The sequence below is a fragment of the Octopus sinensis genome, linkage group LG9, assembly GCF_006345805.1.
Source record: "Octopus sinensis linkage group LG9, ASM634580v1, whole genome shotgun sequence".
In the NCBI taxonomy this organism is placed as follows: domain Eukaryota; kingdom Metazoa; phylum Mollusca; class Cephalopoda; order Octopoda; family Octopodidae; genus Octopus; species Octopus sinensis.
Window position 1 is genome coordinate 83,386,980 of NC_043005.1, and position 14,349 is coordinate 83,401,328.

The 14,349-nt window shown below is 35.4% G+C and overlaps 1 protein-coding gene across 3 annotated transcripts in view; it reads left to right on the forward strand.

Annotated features, from left to right (window-relative positions):
* The window catches only part of LOC115215700 (acidic mammalian chitinase), an 86,384-nt gene extending 74,634 nt beyond the window's left edge, over positions 1-11,750 (forward strand). For all 3 annotated transcript variants that reach the window (XM_036506061.1, XM_029784982.2, XM_029784983.2), the window contains exons 4-9: positions 1,226-1,478; positions 3,637-3,761; positions 5,261-5,387; positions 7,735-7,920; positions 10,982-11,101; positions 11,536-11,750. In XM_036506061.1, the coding sequence (XP_036361954.1) occupies positions 1,226-1,478; positions 3,637-3,761; positions 5,261-5,387; positions 7,735-7,920; positions 10,982-11,101; positions 11,536-11,664 (940 nt within the window). In that variant the 3' untranslated portion in view covers positions 11,665-11,750. The remainder of the gene's footprint in view (positions 1-1,225; positions 1,479-3,636; positions 3,762-5,260; positions 5,388-7,734; positions 7,921-10,981; positions 11,102-11,535) is intronic.
* The last annotated feature ends 2,599 nt before the right edge of the window (positions 11,751-14,349 follow it).

Sequence of the window (14,349 nt, forward strand, 5' to 3'; positions counted from 1 at the left end):
GACCAATGCCTTGTGGATTTGGTAGACGGAAACTGAAAGAAGCCTGTCGTATATATGTATATATATATATGTATGTGTGTCTGTGTTTGTCCCCTAGCATTGCTTGACAACCGATGCTGGTGTGTTTACGTCCCCGTCACTTAGCGGTTCGGCAAAAGAGACCGATAGAATAAGTACTGGGCTTACAAAGAATAAGTCCCGGGGTCGATTTGCTCGACTAAAGGCGGTGCTTCAGCATGGCCGCAATCAAATGACTGAAACAAGTAAAAGAGTAAAAGAGTAAAAGAGTATATATACATATATATATATCATCATCATCATCATCACATTAAACAATGATGATGATATATATTTATATATATATATATGTGTGTGTGTGTGTATATCTATATCTATATATATATAAAATCATCCGATCGTGGCCGTTGCCAGGCTCGCCTGGCCTCCGTGCCGGTGACACGTAAAAAGCACCATCCGATCGTGGCCGTTTGCCAGCCTCATCTGGCACATAAAAAGCACCCACTACACTCATGGTGTGGTTGGCGTTAGGAAGGGCATCCAGCCATAGAAACATTGCCAGATCAGACTGGGCCTGGTGCAGCCTTCTGGCTTCCCCGACCCCAGTTGCACCGTCCAACCCCTGCCAGCATGGAGGGCGGACACTAAACGATGATGATGATGATGATGATGATGATGGTTACAAAAAGAAAATAGAAACTACACATGGAAATGTGTACTTACCTCCCTTACACATAATCTTTTTACTCAGAAACTTGTGGACCTGACACCACTCAGTAATCAGTATGCATTCAAAGCAATGATTAGTAATTTTACGAAACCGGTATGCTTTTGAATCTCTCTAACAATTCACTAATAATGACTTTTATTACTTTTATTCCTACCTCAGTTCATCTAATTGTATATATCTATCCTTACTTTTCATAAAAAGCCTTTACTTTTTTTGATTTCCAATGTGCATTTTCGCTTATTTTTCATTTTACTTTCCCTTTCTCTCTATATATATTTATATATATATATATATATATATATATATATATATATATATATATATAAACTCCCCACCCACCTTCACTCTAGTGCCTCATATCATTCTGTTATTTTTCTTACATGACTTTTCTGTAGATTCTTCATATCTTTCCTTATTTTATGTTCTAAGTCACACACACACATACACACACACACATATTATATATATATTTTTCAGGTATGCAAAAGTGGTTGCTATGAAGCAGAAGAACCCCAAGTTGGTTGTACTTTTGTCTGTTGGAGGCTGGAATATGGGTTCTGCACTGTTCACTCAAATGGCATCAACTCCAGAAAACAGAAAGCAGTTCTACACCAATGCCACAGACTTCCTCAGAACCAGAGGTTTTGATGGTCTAGATATGGACTGGGAATATCCAGGTAGCAGGGGCAGTCCACCTGAAGACAAGGAAAAGTTTACCAGTCTGATGCAGGTATAGAATACATTTTTTGCTTCACTGAAAAGGATAAGCACCCACTACACTCATGGAGTGGTTGGCGTTAGGAAGGGCAGTAAATACAAATAAGAACTCTGGCCGAAGTAAGATTAAGATTAATGTAAAAAATAAATAACACTAAAGCAAAATAACACCAAATATATAGTGCGTGTGTTTTTATTGGCTAAACTGGCAAAATGACCATTCCGAAATATAACAATATCTGTTTCAACACACGACTTCACATAAAAAATCTTGCACAACAAATATTTAAACGTATATATATATGCACATACATGTATATATGTATGACAGAGTGTAAGCATCTTAAGAGAAGGGTTGGACATAAGAGGCATCAGGTGTGGTGTGCAAGGAAGATGACTGTGCTGGCATGGTTGGGTGATGTGTATGGGGGAAGAGAGTTGAGTAAAGAAGTGCCAATCTCTAACTGTGGAGAGAACCTGTGGAAGAAGTAGACCCAGGAAGACATGGGACGAGGTGGTGAAGTATGATCTTCAAATGCTTGGCCTCATAGAGGCAATAACTAGTGACTGAGACCTTTGGCAATATGTTGTACTTGAGAAGACCTATCAAGACGAAGATGAGCATGTAAGCAACAAGCAGATGCATTAGTTTAACATTCAAGAAGTGAGAAAGTCTTTTACGTTTCAAGCCTATGCTCTTTGACAGAAAGGAATACAAATAAACAAGGAGAGAAAATAAAATATGTTTATACATATGTATGTATGTATGTATGTATGTAGATATATAAAAATGAATATATGTTAATATATATGTAGATTGAAGGTGGCAAGCTGGCAGAATTGTTAGCATGATGGATGAAATGCTTAGCGGTATTTCGCCCATTGCTACATTCTGAGTTCAAATTCCACTCAGGTCAAGTATGCCTTTCATTCTTTCGGGTCACTAAATTAAGTACCAGTGAAACACTGGGATCAATGTAATCGACTTATCCCCTCCCACAAATTTCAGGCTTTGTGCCTAAAGCAGAAAGGATATATATGTAGATTGGACCCCTGAACTCAACACATTTCTTTTTTTCATTCCCTTTCTATTTATTTCCCCTTATTCCTTTCTGTCAAAGAGCATAGGTTCAAAACATAGAAGACTTCTCCATTTTACCTGAGCGTCAAACTAATACACTTACCTGTTGTCCCTACACCTGTCTTTGTCTTTCTATAAATGTGATAAATTTGAACTATATATATATATATATAAATGGATGAATGAATTATCCTTTGGTTACCATTGCGTTCAACTCCATTTATTTACTTATACATACATACATATATATATATATAATATATATATATATATATATATATATATATATATATTATATATATATATATATATAAAAGACATGTTGGGGCAAGTGAAATCGAAATCGAATTGAACCAATCCTATTGACTGGCACCCGGCAGATGCCAGGACCCCTGGACTGGTGGTATGTAAAAAGCACTATCTGACTCGTGGCCGATGCCAGCGCCGCCTCGACTGGCTTCCGTGCCGGTGGCACGTAAATTGCACCAATCCGACCGTGGCCGTTGCCAGCCTCGCCTGGCACCTGTGCGGGTGGCACGTAAAAAGCACCCACTACACTCACGGAGTGGTTGGCGTTAGGAAGGGCATCCAGCTGTAGAAACATTGCCAGATAAGACTGAAGCCTGGTACAGCCTTCTGGCTTCCCAGATCCCCGGTCGAACCGTCCAACCTATGCTAGCATGGAGAATGGACGTTAAACGATGATGATGATGATGATGATATATATATATATAAAATTAGTATGTGTGTCTGTGCTTTATGACTAAAACTGCAGTTTATATACACAGATGTATGTAAATATATAAGTTAATTTGCTTGTGCCTTTTTCCTTTGCAATATCATAGATTCTTCCCCCTCCCTGTCTCTCTCTCTCTTATTAAATGATATAAAATGTCTCAATTATTCTAAGAAAATGTTAACATAAACTTCAAAGTTTCAGTTTACTGGTCTTCATCAGTCTTTGAAGTCTGATGATGACCAATAAACATTTTTATGTAAAAATTAATAATACTGTATATATCTATGTGTGTGTGTGCAAGTGTGCACATATGTGTGTATATACTAATTTCCAAATTTCTGTATATTCCAGGAAACTAGTGGATATTTTACAACAGAAGCAAGAGACTCCAACAAGACACGTTTATATTTGACTGCTTCAGTCCCAGCTGGCAAGAAAACTATTGATCCAGGTTTTAATATCCAAGCTCTTTCCAGGTAAATTATACACACACACACATACACAAATGTTTGTTTTTATGTTCAGTTATAATAAGAACAATTTTACATTAATCTGATGGGTTACTCTATACTGTTGCAGTGTACAAATTTATTATTCTCAAACAAGGATATTGTCGACAGCAACTTGGAAGTTACAGCCAGTTAAGCCATTATTATATGTGTACATACATACATACATATATATATATATATATATATATATATATATATATATATATGTGTGTGTGTGTAAAGGAAAGTTTACGAAAAAAAACAAAAGACGAAGACAGGTGGTGTACAAAACAAACAGATGTATTAGTATAACGCTCAGGAATAGAAAAAGTCTTTTACATTTCAAGCCTACGCTCTTCTACAGAAAGGTACACAGAAAAAACAAGGAGAGAAAAAAAAATGTGTGTAGTGGCTAACGATCTATCATGGTGTCATATATATATATATATATGTTTATACACATTGAAGCCTGTGCAGTCTTCTGCCTAACCAGCTCCTGTCAACTGTCAAACCGCCCAACCCATGTCAGCATGGAAAGCGAATTTTAAATGATAATGATGATGATGATATATATATAATGGAGTTATTAGCAAGGGATGATCAAGCTCTCTGTTAGTACAACAGGCTTACAACATTGTTCATATTAGTAAAGAACTCCACGATTTGTTGTGATAGGCTCCGAGGTTACAGTTCATCACCATTCTGTATTGTAAATTTGTGGTTGTGCCCCAGTTATTTTTACACAGAATGATATACAAGACAGGGTATAAATAATTGCCATCATATATTTCTCCTTATTATAGTAAATTTGCTTTACAGCTGTTTCCAGTTATTGTTATAGGTTCATAATTGTTAGGTTTACTCAGTTGGTCTGTTGATCAGTCGAATAACATTGAACAACCTAGCAAGTTAATGCTACTTTCAATAGATTCATTTCTGGATCCTGTCAAGCCAACCAACCAACCCATGCCACTATGAAATATGCACATTAAAAGAATAAGGTGAAGATGATGACAGCGATTATGATGCTAGTGGTGGTGGTGATGGTCATAGTAACAACTACAATTTAAACAAACTAGAAGAAATGGGATATTTCTGATGACAAAGTTGATGCATTTAAGTGTTAGTGGTTAATTTTGCATGAAGGGGTAAGTTCTGTGACAGACAACAAACTGTACCCCATGCACAATATTTCTCTACTGTGTGTGTGTGTGTGTGTGTGTATTACTCTTTACTCTTTTACTTGTTTCAGTCATTTGACAGCAGCCATGCTGGAGCACCGCCTTTAGTCGAGCAAATCGACCCCGGGACTTATTCTTTGTAAGCCCAGTACTTATTTTATCAGTACTTTCCATGCTGACATGGGTTGGGCGGTTTGACAGTTGACAGGAGCTGGTTAGGCAGAAGACTGCACCAGGTTCATATGTATGTATGGTTATATATTCTAAAGTATTTCCACTAAAGTTTCTCTTTTTAATTTACAGTGTTGTAGATTTCTTCAATCTGATGTCATATGACTACCATGGTGGTTCCTTTGACAAAGTGCTTGGTCATAACTGTCCTCTGTACTCTCTGAGCACCGAAGAAGGATTAGCAAAAACATTCAATATGGTATAAAGGCCTTTTTTTCTCACTTCTCACCTTTTAATCATGTTATATGTTTATACATACATACACAAACCAGATAAGTCCATTTACCTCCAACTATAGAGAGCAGTTGCCATATTTCATTCCATATTGGCTACCTCTGATAAACATAAGGTTATATAATCAGATTGTTACCTAACACTCCATTGTACCCCTAGTGCAAAACTGATTGGTAAGATCGCCCCTGATGAATATATAATACTGTACACTTTGGATTATATATTTATATATGTATGTGTGTGTATATATATATATATTATATTTAATGTAACATTATGTAATATTTTCTAACTATCTATAAATATGTATATATGTTTATATATATATATATGTATGTATGTATGTATGTATGTATGTATGTATGTATGTATGTATAGGCATAGGCATAACGGTTTGGTTAAAAAGTTTACTTCCCAACCACATGGTTTTAGTTTCAGTCCCACTTTGTGGCACCTTGCACAAATTCCTTCTGCTATAACCTCAAACCAACCAAAGGCCCAAAGATAAATGAAACAGCCCTGTAGTTGGCAACTGAAAGTGAGATACACATCTTCATAGAAAAATGCTACATAAATATATATCTATACAAAGCATGTGGATTGCCTATAGACCAAGAAGTTAAAAGACAACCTACATGGATGCTAGTTATTTGTATCCTTTCACAATCATGTTGTCTTGATTGTAACCAAGACATATAACACTATAAATGCCTAAGTTAAAATATCACTAAATGGGTGTCAAAGAGTAATATTTCACTTGTGTAAGCATAGTAAAGTTGATGAGTGTTTCATTGCCTATTGAGCTGATATTTTACCACACAATCCAGTAAAAACAGAAAAGGGTGGATCTTGGGTCAACAACCGAATATCATGTTACTGAAACAAGAAATTATATCTCTGTTTTAACAACTTATTCATTGTTCACTGTTCACTTTATATTCTATGTACTGTTCATGCAGTTTTAGTCACTTTTTCTGTTGAGTTATAGAGAATCTGAGCACTGTATACAATCAGTTCATTGTTGTTATTTTATATCGTATTACAAAGAAAATGCACACACATACACACATTTTAATTTATCAATTTCTCTGTATTAACCCTTGTGAATGGTTTTGGCCTAATGATTAGGATACTGTACTCACAACTCATGAGTGTAAGATCTTGGTTTCAATTTCTGGATTGAGCAATGCATTATATTCTTGAGCAAAACACTTCATTTCACATTGCTCCAATCCACTCAGCTGGTAAAAATGAATCTCAGAAGAAGCTGGGAAGTTAACCTTGTGATGAACTTACATCCTGTTCAGCAGGGAATGTTGTGTCTCAACAGGGCTGGATTAAGACTCATCAAAGCCTTAGGCACTTAAAAGATTTTGGTGACCCCATAAAAGATTATCTAATTCAAAATATAAACAATAACAAACAGTAAAATAAATTTTATTTTTCAAAATGAAACAAAAGAGTAAGAGAGAAAATAATGTTTATTTTTTGTATACTTCCACTTTATTTATATTTGAAAAGTTTCCTCCGACTTTTTTGAATTGCAAAGTCTTTGGTCAGATCCTCAAAATTAATCTTAGGTTGGTCAGATCCTCAAAATTAATCTTAGGTAAAACATCTGCATTAGTAGAGATAAAAGCATCCCGAATATTATTTTAGCAAGTTTAAAGGGATTTCTTTTGTGCTGTAAACCATTTACCATTTCTGTTGTCCCCCGTTCTTCCCTCAATTCCCTAAGCATGTGCTTATTTTGCTTAACCCTTTAGTGTTGCCATTATTCTGCCAAAATTAATGCTTTTTTATCCACATTGTTTTGAAATAATCATCTTGTAGCTATGATATTTTGATGAGGAAGCTGTTAATTTTAAAAACGATATTGTAGGGTAGGTGTGAGAGACCAGATCTGGCCAGTTTGAACATAAAACAGGCAGAATACTTTTGGCCGGATATGGCCGGTTTAAATGCTAAAGGTTTAATGGTTAATCCAGCACTGTGTCTCAATCATTTATACACCATATAAACCTGGCTAATTTCCAACTTTGTGAGTCCTTCAGTTCATGACAGACCAAAGTCCAAATAAATCTATTAACTCTATTATCCTTAAAAACTATCTTTTTCTCTATATCTCATTCTTTTCATTTATCCTTAACTCTTTCTCAATGCCAATTCCTAGCAGTTTCCTAAATATCAGATGAGAAATATTCAAGACTAATTTGTTAAATAATTGATTTTTCAAAACATGAGCAAATTTTCTATAATCATTAAAGTGATATTAATCAATGTAATATATAATTTTGTTCTTTAACATACAGAACTGGAGTGCTAACTACTGGGTAGCAAATGGTTTGCCCAAAGAAAAGTTGAACATCGGTATGCCAGTATATGGAAGAGGATTTAAATTGACTAATAAAACTTGCATTACCCCAGGATGTCCTTCATCTGGACCTAATGCAGCTGGCAGATACACCAGATTAGAAGGGTTTTTGTCATACTACGAGGTAAAATTATGTTATTTTTATTATTTTTACTGGCAAGATCATTAATACAACAGGCAAGATGCATAGCATAATTTCTTCTGACTCATAACATTCTGAGTTCAAATCCCTCCTTCTGTTTATCCATTCACTCATATATATATATATATATATATATATATACACTTTGTGCTTTTATTCAAAATGAAGACGAACACCATTCCTCCATGTGATCAGCTAGAAAAATTGTTAAGGTATTAACACATATTTTCTTAACATGGAAACAATGGTAGCTTTAAGACACAAATGCAGTGTTGAGCACACACATATATATGTATATATATATATATGCACATATGTGTGTGTGTATATATATATATATATAATATATATGACGTGATCACGTGACCGACCAGGCTATCTGATGTTGCTACACATCGCTGGTCACAATGCGCTTTGCATTGACGCCACCCTGCTGGCTAAGTGAGCAGGTCATATAAATATATATATATATATATATATTACTCAAAGAAACTCCAACTTAGTCTGAAATTCACATTTTATTTACAATCTTATTGTGATATAAGATAATATAATATAATGAAATGATAGCATATTAAATGTCCATTCTGATTGAACTAGTACTTTCATGCATTAAACTATGCAATCTTCAGGTCCATGTAGTTGTGGTGTCAGTTATGTTTTACAATTTACAACTGTGGCAAGATGGCTAAACTGTGTGCCTTAAATACGTTTGTATAGGCTCCAGAATGTTAATTTTTGCAAACTGTATTCTGACCAATCAATGTGTGATTTTACTAAATTACTTAAGTTGATTCGTATTTGGATTCAGTGTCATGGTTTGCTAAATATGTCAAGAGACCTGTATTTTGACCCTGGCCAAAGCAGTAAATGTTGGGTTATTTTTAGAAATGTTGTAAACAACATTTCCCAAGGATTTTTACATTTCCATTATCATCTCCTTTATTGTTGTTGTTGTTGTTGGTGGTAGTGGTATTTTCCTGCTATCATCACAACAAGCACCTTTAGTATTGTTGTTGTTAGTGATAGTAGTCGTAGCAGTAGAACTAGTAATACTAATACTTAGAGGTACAGACAAAGTTGGAATTTCTTTGAGTAATATATTTTTCTATACACAATCATACACACCCGTATGTGTGTGTATATATATGTATATATGTGTCTATATATATATATATATATATATATATATATATATTATATATATATGCTTGGATCAAGGCATAGAACGCACCCCTACCATTTTACAATCAGGCAACACTTTTAGTCTACTCACAAATCATGTGAGTTATGCATAATAAAATATCATGTACATTTATCCTAAGTCCTGACAGCTTACCTCCAAACCCTTGCCACAGATGAAGGAAACAATTGACTTAATTGCCATGTAAGGGCAAGAAAAGTTATAAAAGTCAGGTAGTTGAAGATGAAAATATTTAAGATTAATTACTTCCCTTGTCAAGTACCTCATCACACTTGTTAACAGAAATACATAAAAGAGATAAAAGATTTTTTGAGTGCAGTCTATATTCTTATAATCAACAAATTTAAGCACTGATAAAATATTTATGGATACAAGCATGATTATGTGCAACAATGTGGTTCCAGATTTATACCACAACCAAAGCTTCATGATGGCATTTTGCTACCCAGAAACTGAGAGTGTGCATGTGTATGCACATGCATGTATGTATCAGTCAGCTGGGAGCAGGGCCTCCAAGAGAAATTTTCCAAAGTAGAAGGTTGCTTTTGGGCCTGGTATGGGGCTGTGAGTACTCGCAAAATTCAAGTGGGTTGGCTTTTTTTTTTTTTTTGAAGGGTGCCCATCATATACTTCTTTGGCTTTCCATGCTCATTTTCAAGATACAAGGTGAATCCTTATATTATATGCCCGGCTGGAAAAATCATGGGACTCTGCCAACCTGTGTAGCCCTACATCTTATAGATGACAGAAAGTATTCAGTGGTGACGCTATTACTCAGATGATTATCAGGCCCTTGCTACCACATTACAATATAATTCTACAGTATCCCCAGCAAGAAAACTTCTATGAGGCCATATGATCTGCTAGAAATATAAACTAGATTGCAGCCATGCATGTCCGGCTTTGTTGAGAATACCCCTGATGCGTCAGGCGATATGATATGCTTAAGAAGACCTGTTGAGTCAAGTAAAACCAATATTGTGGCCAGTTCCCCGATGCCAGGCCCACCTGACTGGCTCCTGTGCTGGTGGCACGTAAAAAGCACCTACTACACTCTTGGAGTGGTTGGCATTAGGAAGAGCATCTACCTATAGAAACCCTGCCAGATCAGATTGGAGCCTGGTGCAACCGCTGGCTCTCCAGACCTCAGTCAAATCATCCAACCCATGCCAGCATGGAAAATGGGTGTTAAACGATGATGATGATGATGATGATAAAAAAGAGCTCAGTGAACATGCTATGAAGAATGGAAAATTCAATGTTTCAGACAGAGTCCTTTTTCAGGGAAAAGTTGAAAGTGGATGTCCCTCTGCCCATGGCAAGTTCACTGTATTCTTCGTAGTGGTTTTGCTAAGTAATACAAAGTCTTGCAGACACAGAACAATACCAACCTCTTTGGAGTCTGTTTAATCATGTGTGTGTGTGTGTGTCTTTGTCTTTGATATTATGCAAAAGTTGTAAATGAGCGTTACTGTTATACATGCAGTGTCTTTAGTTTCCAGTCTTCTGTGAAAACATGTCTAGCCATGGGGCAATATAACATTACCTAAAAGCAGTTGAGGATTAGCAACAGGAAGAGCATCTGGCCATAGAAAAATTAACCTCAACAAATTCCATCCAATCTTTTCAATCATGATAAAGTGAACATAAAAACGAGAAACACGACAATGATGATGATGATAGAGGTGGTGGTGGTGGTGGTGGTGGTGACAATAATGAAATTAATACCAATGTATGAGTGTGCCAAGAATTTTGAAATGCTAAATAACTATTAGAATTAAAGGAAAAATTTTATTTATTATATTGTAACATACAATGATTTTACTGAAATTCTTTCAGATTTGCCAATTGATTAAGAGTGGAGCCCAAACATATTGGATTGATGAACAGCAGGTGCCATATTTAGTCAAGGACGACCAATGGATTGGTTATGATGATGCCAAGAGTTTAACAATCAAAGTGAGTCTTTCATTTGATTTTAAAAAAATATTTTTATTTCTTTCCTTCTTTTAGTCTTTTACTTGTTTCATACACTGGACTCTGGCCATGCTGGGGCACTGCATTGAAGAATTTAATCAGGCAAATGGATCCTAATATTTTTCTCTCAGGTCTGTACTTATTCTATCAGTCTCTTTGACTGAACTGTTAGGTTACAAGAACATAAACAAACCATCACAGGTTTTCAAGTGATAAGAGGACAAACCTGAGGACACACACATACATAAATGCATATCTTTTATCTTTTACTTGTTTCAGTCATTAGACTGAGGCCATGCTGGGGCACTGCCTTGAAGAATTTTTAGTCAATTGCATTGCTCAGTAATTTGGGGAGGGTTGTGTTTTTTGTTTGTTTTGTTTCTTTTTGTTCATCAAAATTGTGTTTTTATTTTTAGGCTAAATGGTTGAAGGATAATGCATTTGGTGGCTTTGCAGTATGGGACATGGCACTTGACGACTTTGATAACCAGTGTGGAAATGGTAGTTACTACTTAATAAATACCTTAACACATGCTCTGCAATAAAAGGCAGCAAAGCAGACAATAGCAGAAATATTTGGAAAAACTTTTACTCCAAGTTCAATATTATGAATATAAAATGAAACAAAATAGATAAAACTGTATTTAAATTTTAAATAATTTGAAATAAATATGAGGAAAATAAACATTTACAGGAAAGCTGTAGATGGAAAAAAAAAACATAACATGTGTGATTTGTTAGTTATTGTGGTTAATTCCATTGGAATTCACTTCATCTGTTTCAATAAACTTTGAAAATCATGAAGAATTTATTAAAATATCTTTGTCATTATTAAGCTGATATTTAGAACATGAGTTAACATGAAGTTTTGATGGAAAGTTTTAATTTAGATCATTTTAACCCTTGCCTTTGTTTCATTTAATATTGATTTCAAATTTTGATACAAGGCCAGTAATCTTGTGGGTGGGAGAAAGCCATTTACATCAACCACAGTGTTCAGTCGGTATTTATTTGATTGGCGGCGAGCTAGCAGATTCGTTAGCATGCCAGGTGAAATGCATAGCCGTATTTCGTCTGCTGTTCTCTTCTGAGTTCAAATTCCGCCGAGGTCGACTTTGCCTTTCATCCTTTCGGGGGTTGATAAATTAAGTACCAGTTACGCACTGGGGTCGATATAATCAACTTAATCCGTTTGTCCCTTCTGTGTTTAGCCCCTTATGGGTAATAAAGAAATAGGTATTTATTTGATTGACTCTGAAAGGATGAAAGGCAGAGTGAACCTTGGCAGAATTTGAACTTAGAACATACAGATGGACAAAATGTTGCTAAGCATTTTGGTTGGCATGCTAACAATTCTGCCAGCTCGCTACCTTATTTGGAAGAAAATTAAATTTTGATGTAAAGTTTTAATTTAGATCATTTGAATTCTTTTGTTACCATATTTCTGTTGAAATACATAACCTTTGTTTAAATTAATATTGGTTTCAAATTTTGGCACAAGGCCAGTAATTGTGGGGGAAGGGACAGGTCCATTACATCAACCCCATTGTTCAACTGGTACTTATTTTATTAACCCTGAAAAGATGAAAGGCAAAGTAAACCTTGGTGGAATTTAATTCAAAATGTACAGACAGGAGTGGCTGTGTGGTAAGTAGCTTGTTTACCAACCACATGGTTCCAGGTTCAGTCCCACTGCATGGCACCTTGGGCAAGTGTCTTCTACTATAGCCTCGGGCCGACCAAAGCCTTGTGAGTGGATTTGGTGGACGGAAACTGAAAGAAGCCCATCGTATATATGTATATATATATATATGCGTGTGTGTGTTTGTCTCCCTAGCATTGCTTGACAACCGATGCTGGTGTGTTTATGTCCCCGTTACTTAGCGGTTCGGCAAAAGAGACCGATAGAATAAGTACTGGGCTTACAAAAGAATAAGTCCCGGGGTCGATTTGCTCGATTAAAGGCGGTGCTCCAGCATGGCTACAGTCAAATGACTGAAACGAGTAAAAGAGTAAAGAGAGCTGAAATGCTGTTAAGCATTTTACTAGCATGCTAACAATTTTGTCAGCTTGCCACCTTATTCGGAATATAGATTAGCATGAAGTTTTCATTAAAACTTTTAATTTAGATCATTTTAACTCTTTTGTTGCCATATTTCTGTTGAAATACACTGCCCCTGTTTCAATACATTTTTAAAATAATGAAGCATGTTAAAATATCTGAACGCCTTACTTCCCTGGGCATGGACACATTGAAATTCCAACGTCTGGCAGCTGACTTGGCAGACACCCATAAAATTATTAAACATCTTACAAACAATAACTCTGAGCACCTTTTCAAACTCCACCTGTGGATATGTTTACAGAGTCAGAAAACAGCACAGCTCCCATGACTTTCGGGAACATTTTTTCACACTGAGAGTTGCTGAAGCATGGAACAAACTGCCGGCATCAGTTGTTAGTTGTCAGAGCACTGCATCCTGAGATTTGCCAACACTATACCTGATTTTTCCCCACTCCATACACACGCAAGCATGTATCTGACTCATACACTGTTCGCTTTATAGACATTTGTACATTACTGCATATACTCTATACACTCTTTTGACAAGTTGTGGTGCACCTGAGCATTGTATACAATAATTTCATTATTATTATCTTTATAATTATTAAGCTGATATTTGGAACATAAATTAACATGAAGCTTTGAATCAAAGTTTTATTTTAGATCATTTTAACCTGTTTATTACAATATTTCTGTTGAAATACATTACTTTGTTTTACCTGATGTTAATTTAATGTTATAGGCCTAAAGAAAAAAATCAACATTAAGGGAAATAAATCAAGCAAAATCACTGAATAATCATAAGTAATTTTCCAATCTAAACAATTTCCCCATTGGAATCACCATATTTTCCTTAAGAATTTGAAAATTTTAATCCCAGAAGGAATTTTTCCTCAGATAAAGAATTGCTGGATTATACCAAATTTCTGTTTTTACTGAAAAAAAGTAAAATAAGAGAATAATAATATTAGAAAAGTGTTGATGTTTGCTTGAACATCAACAAGACATGGTTTTTAGGAATCATATAAATTAGCACAGCAATGAAGTCCAACATGTTCCTAATCTCATTACAATTTGATAAGGGGCATTTTAGGTAAACTATTAAAGGAATGTTTTTAAGGTAAAAGTTCAATCACCATCATCATCATCATCATCACCATTGTCA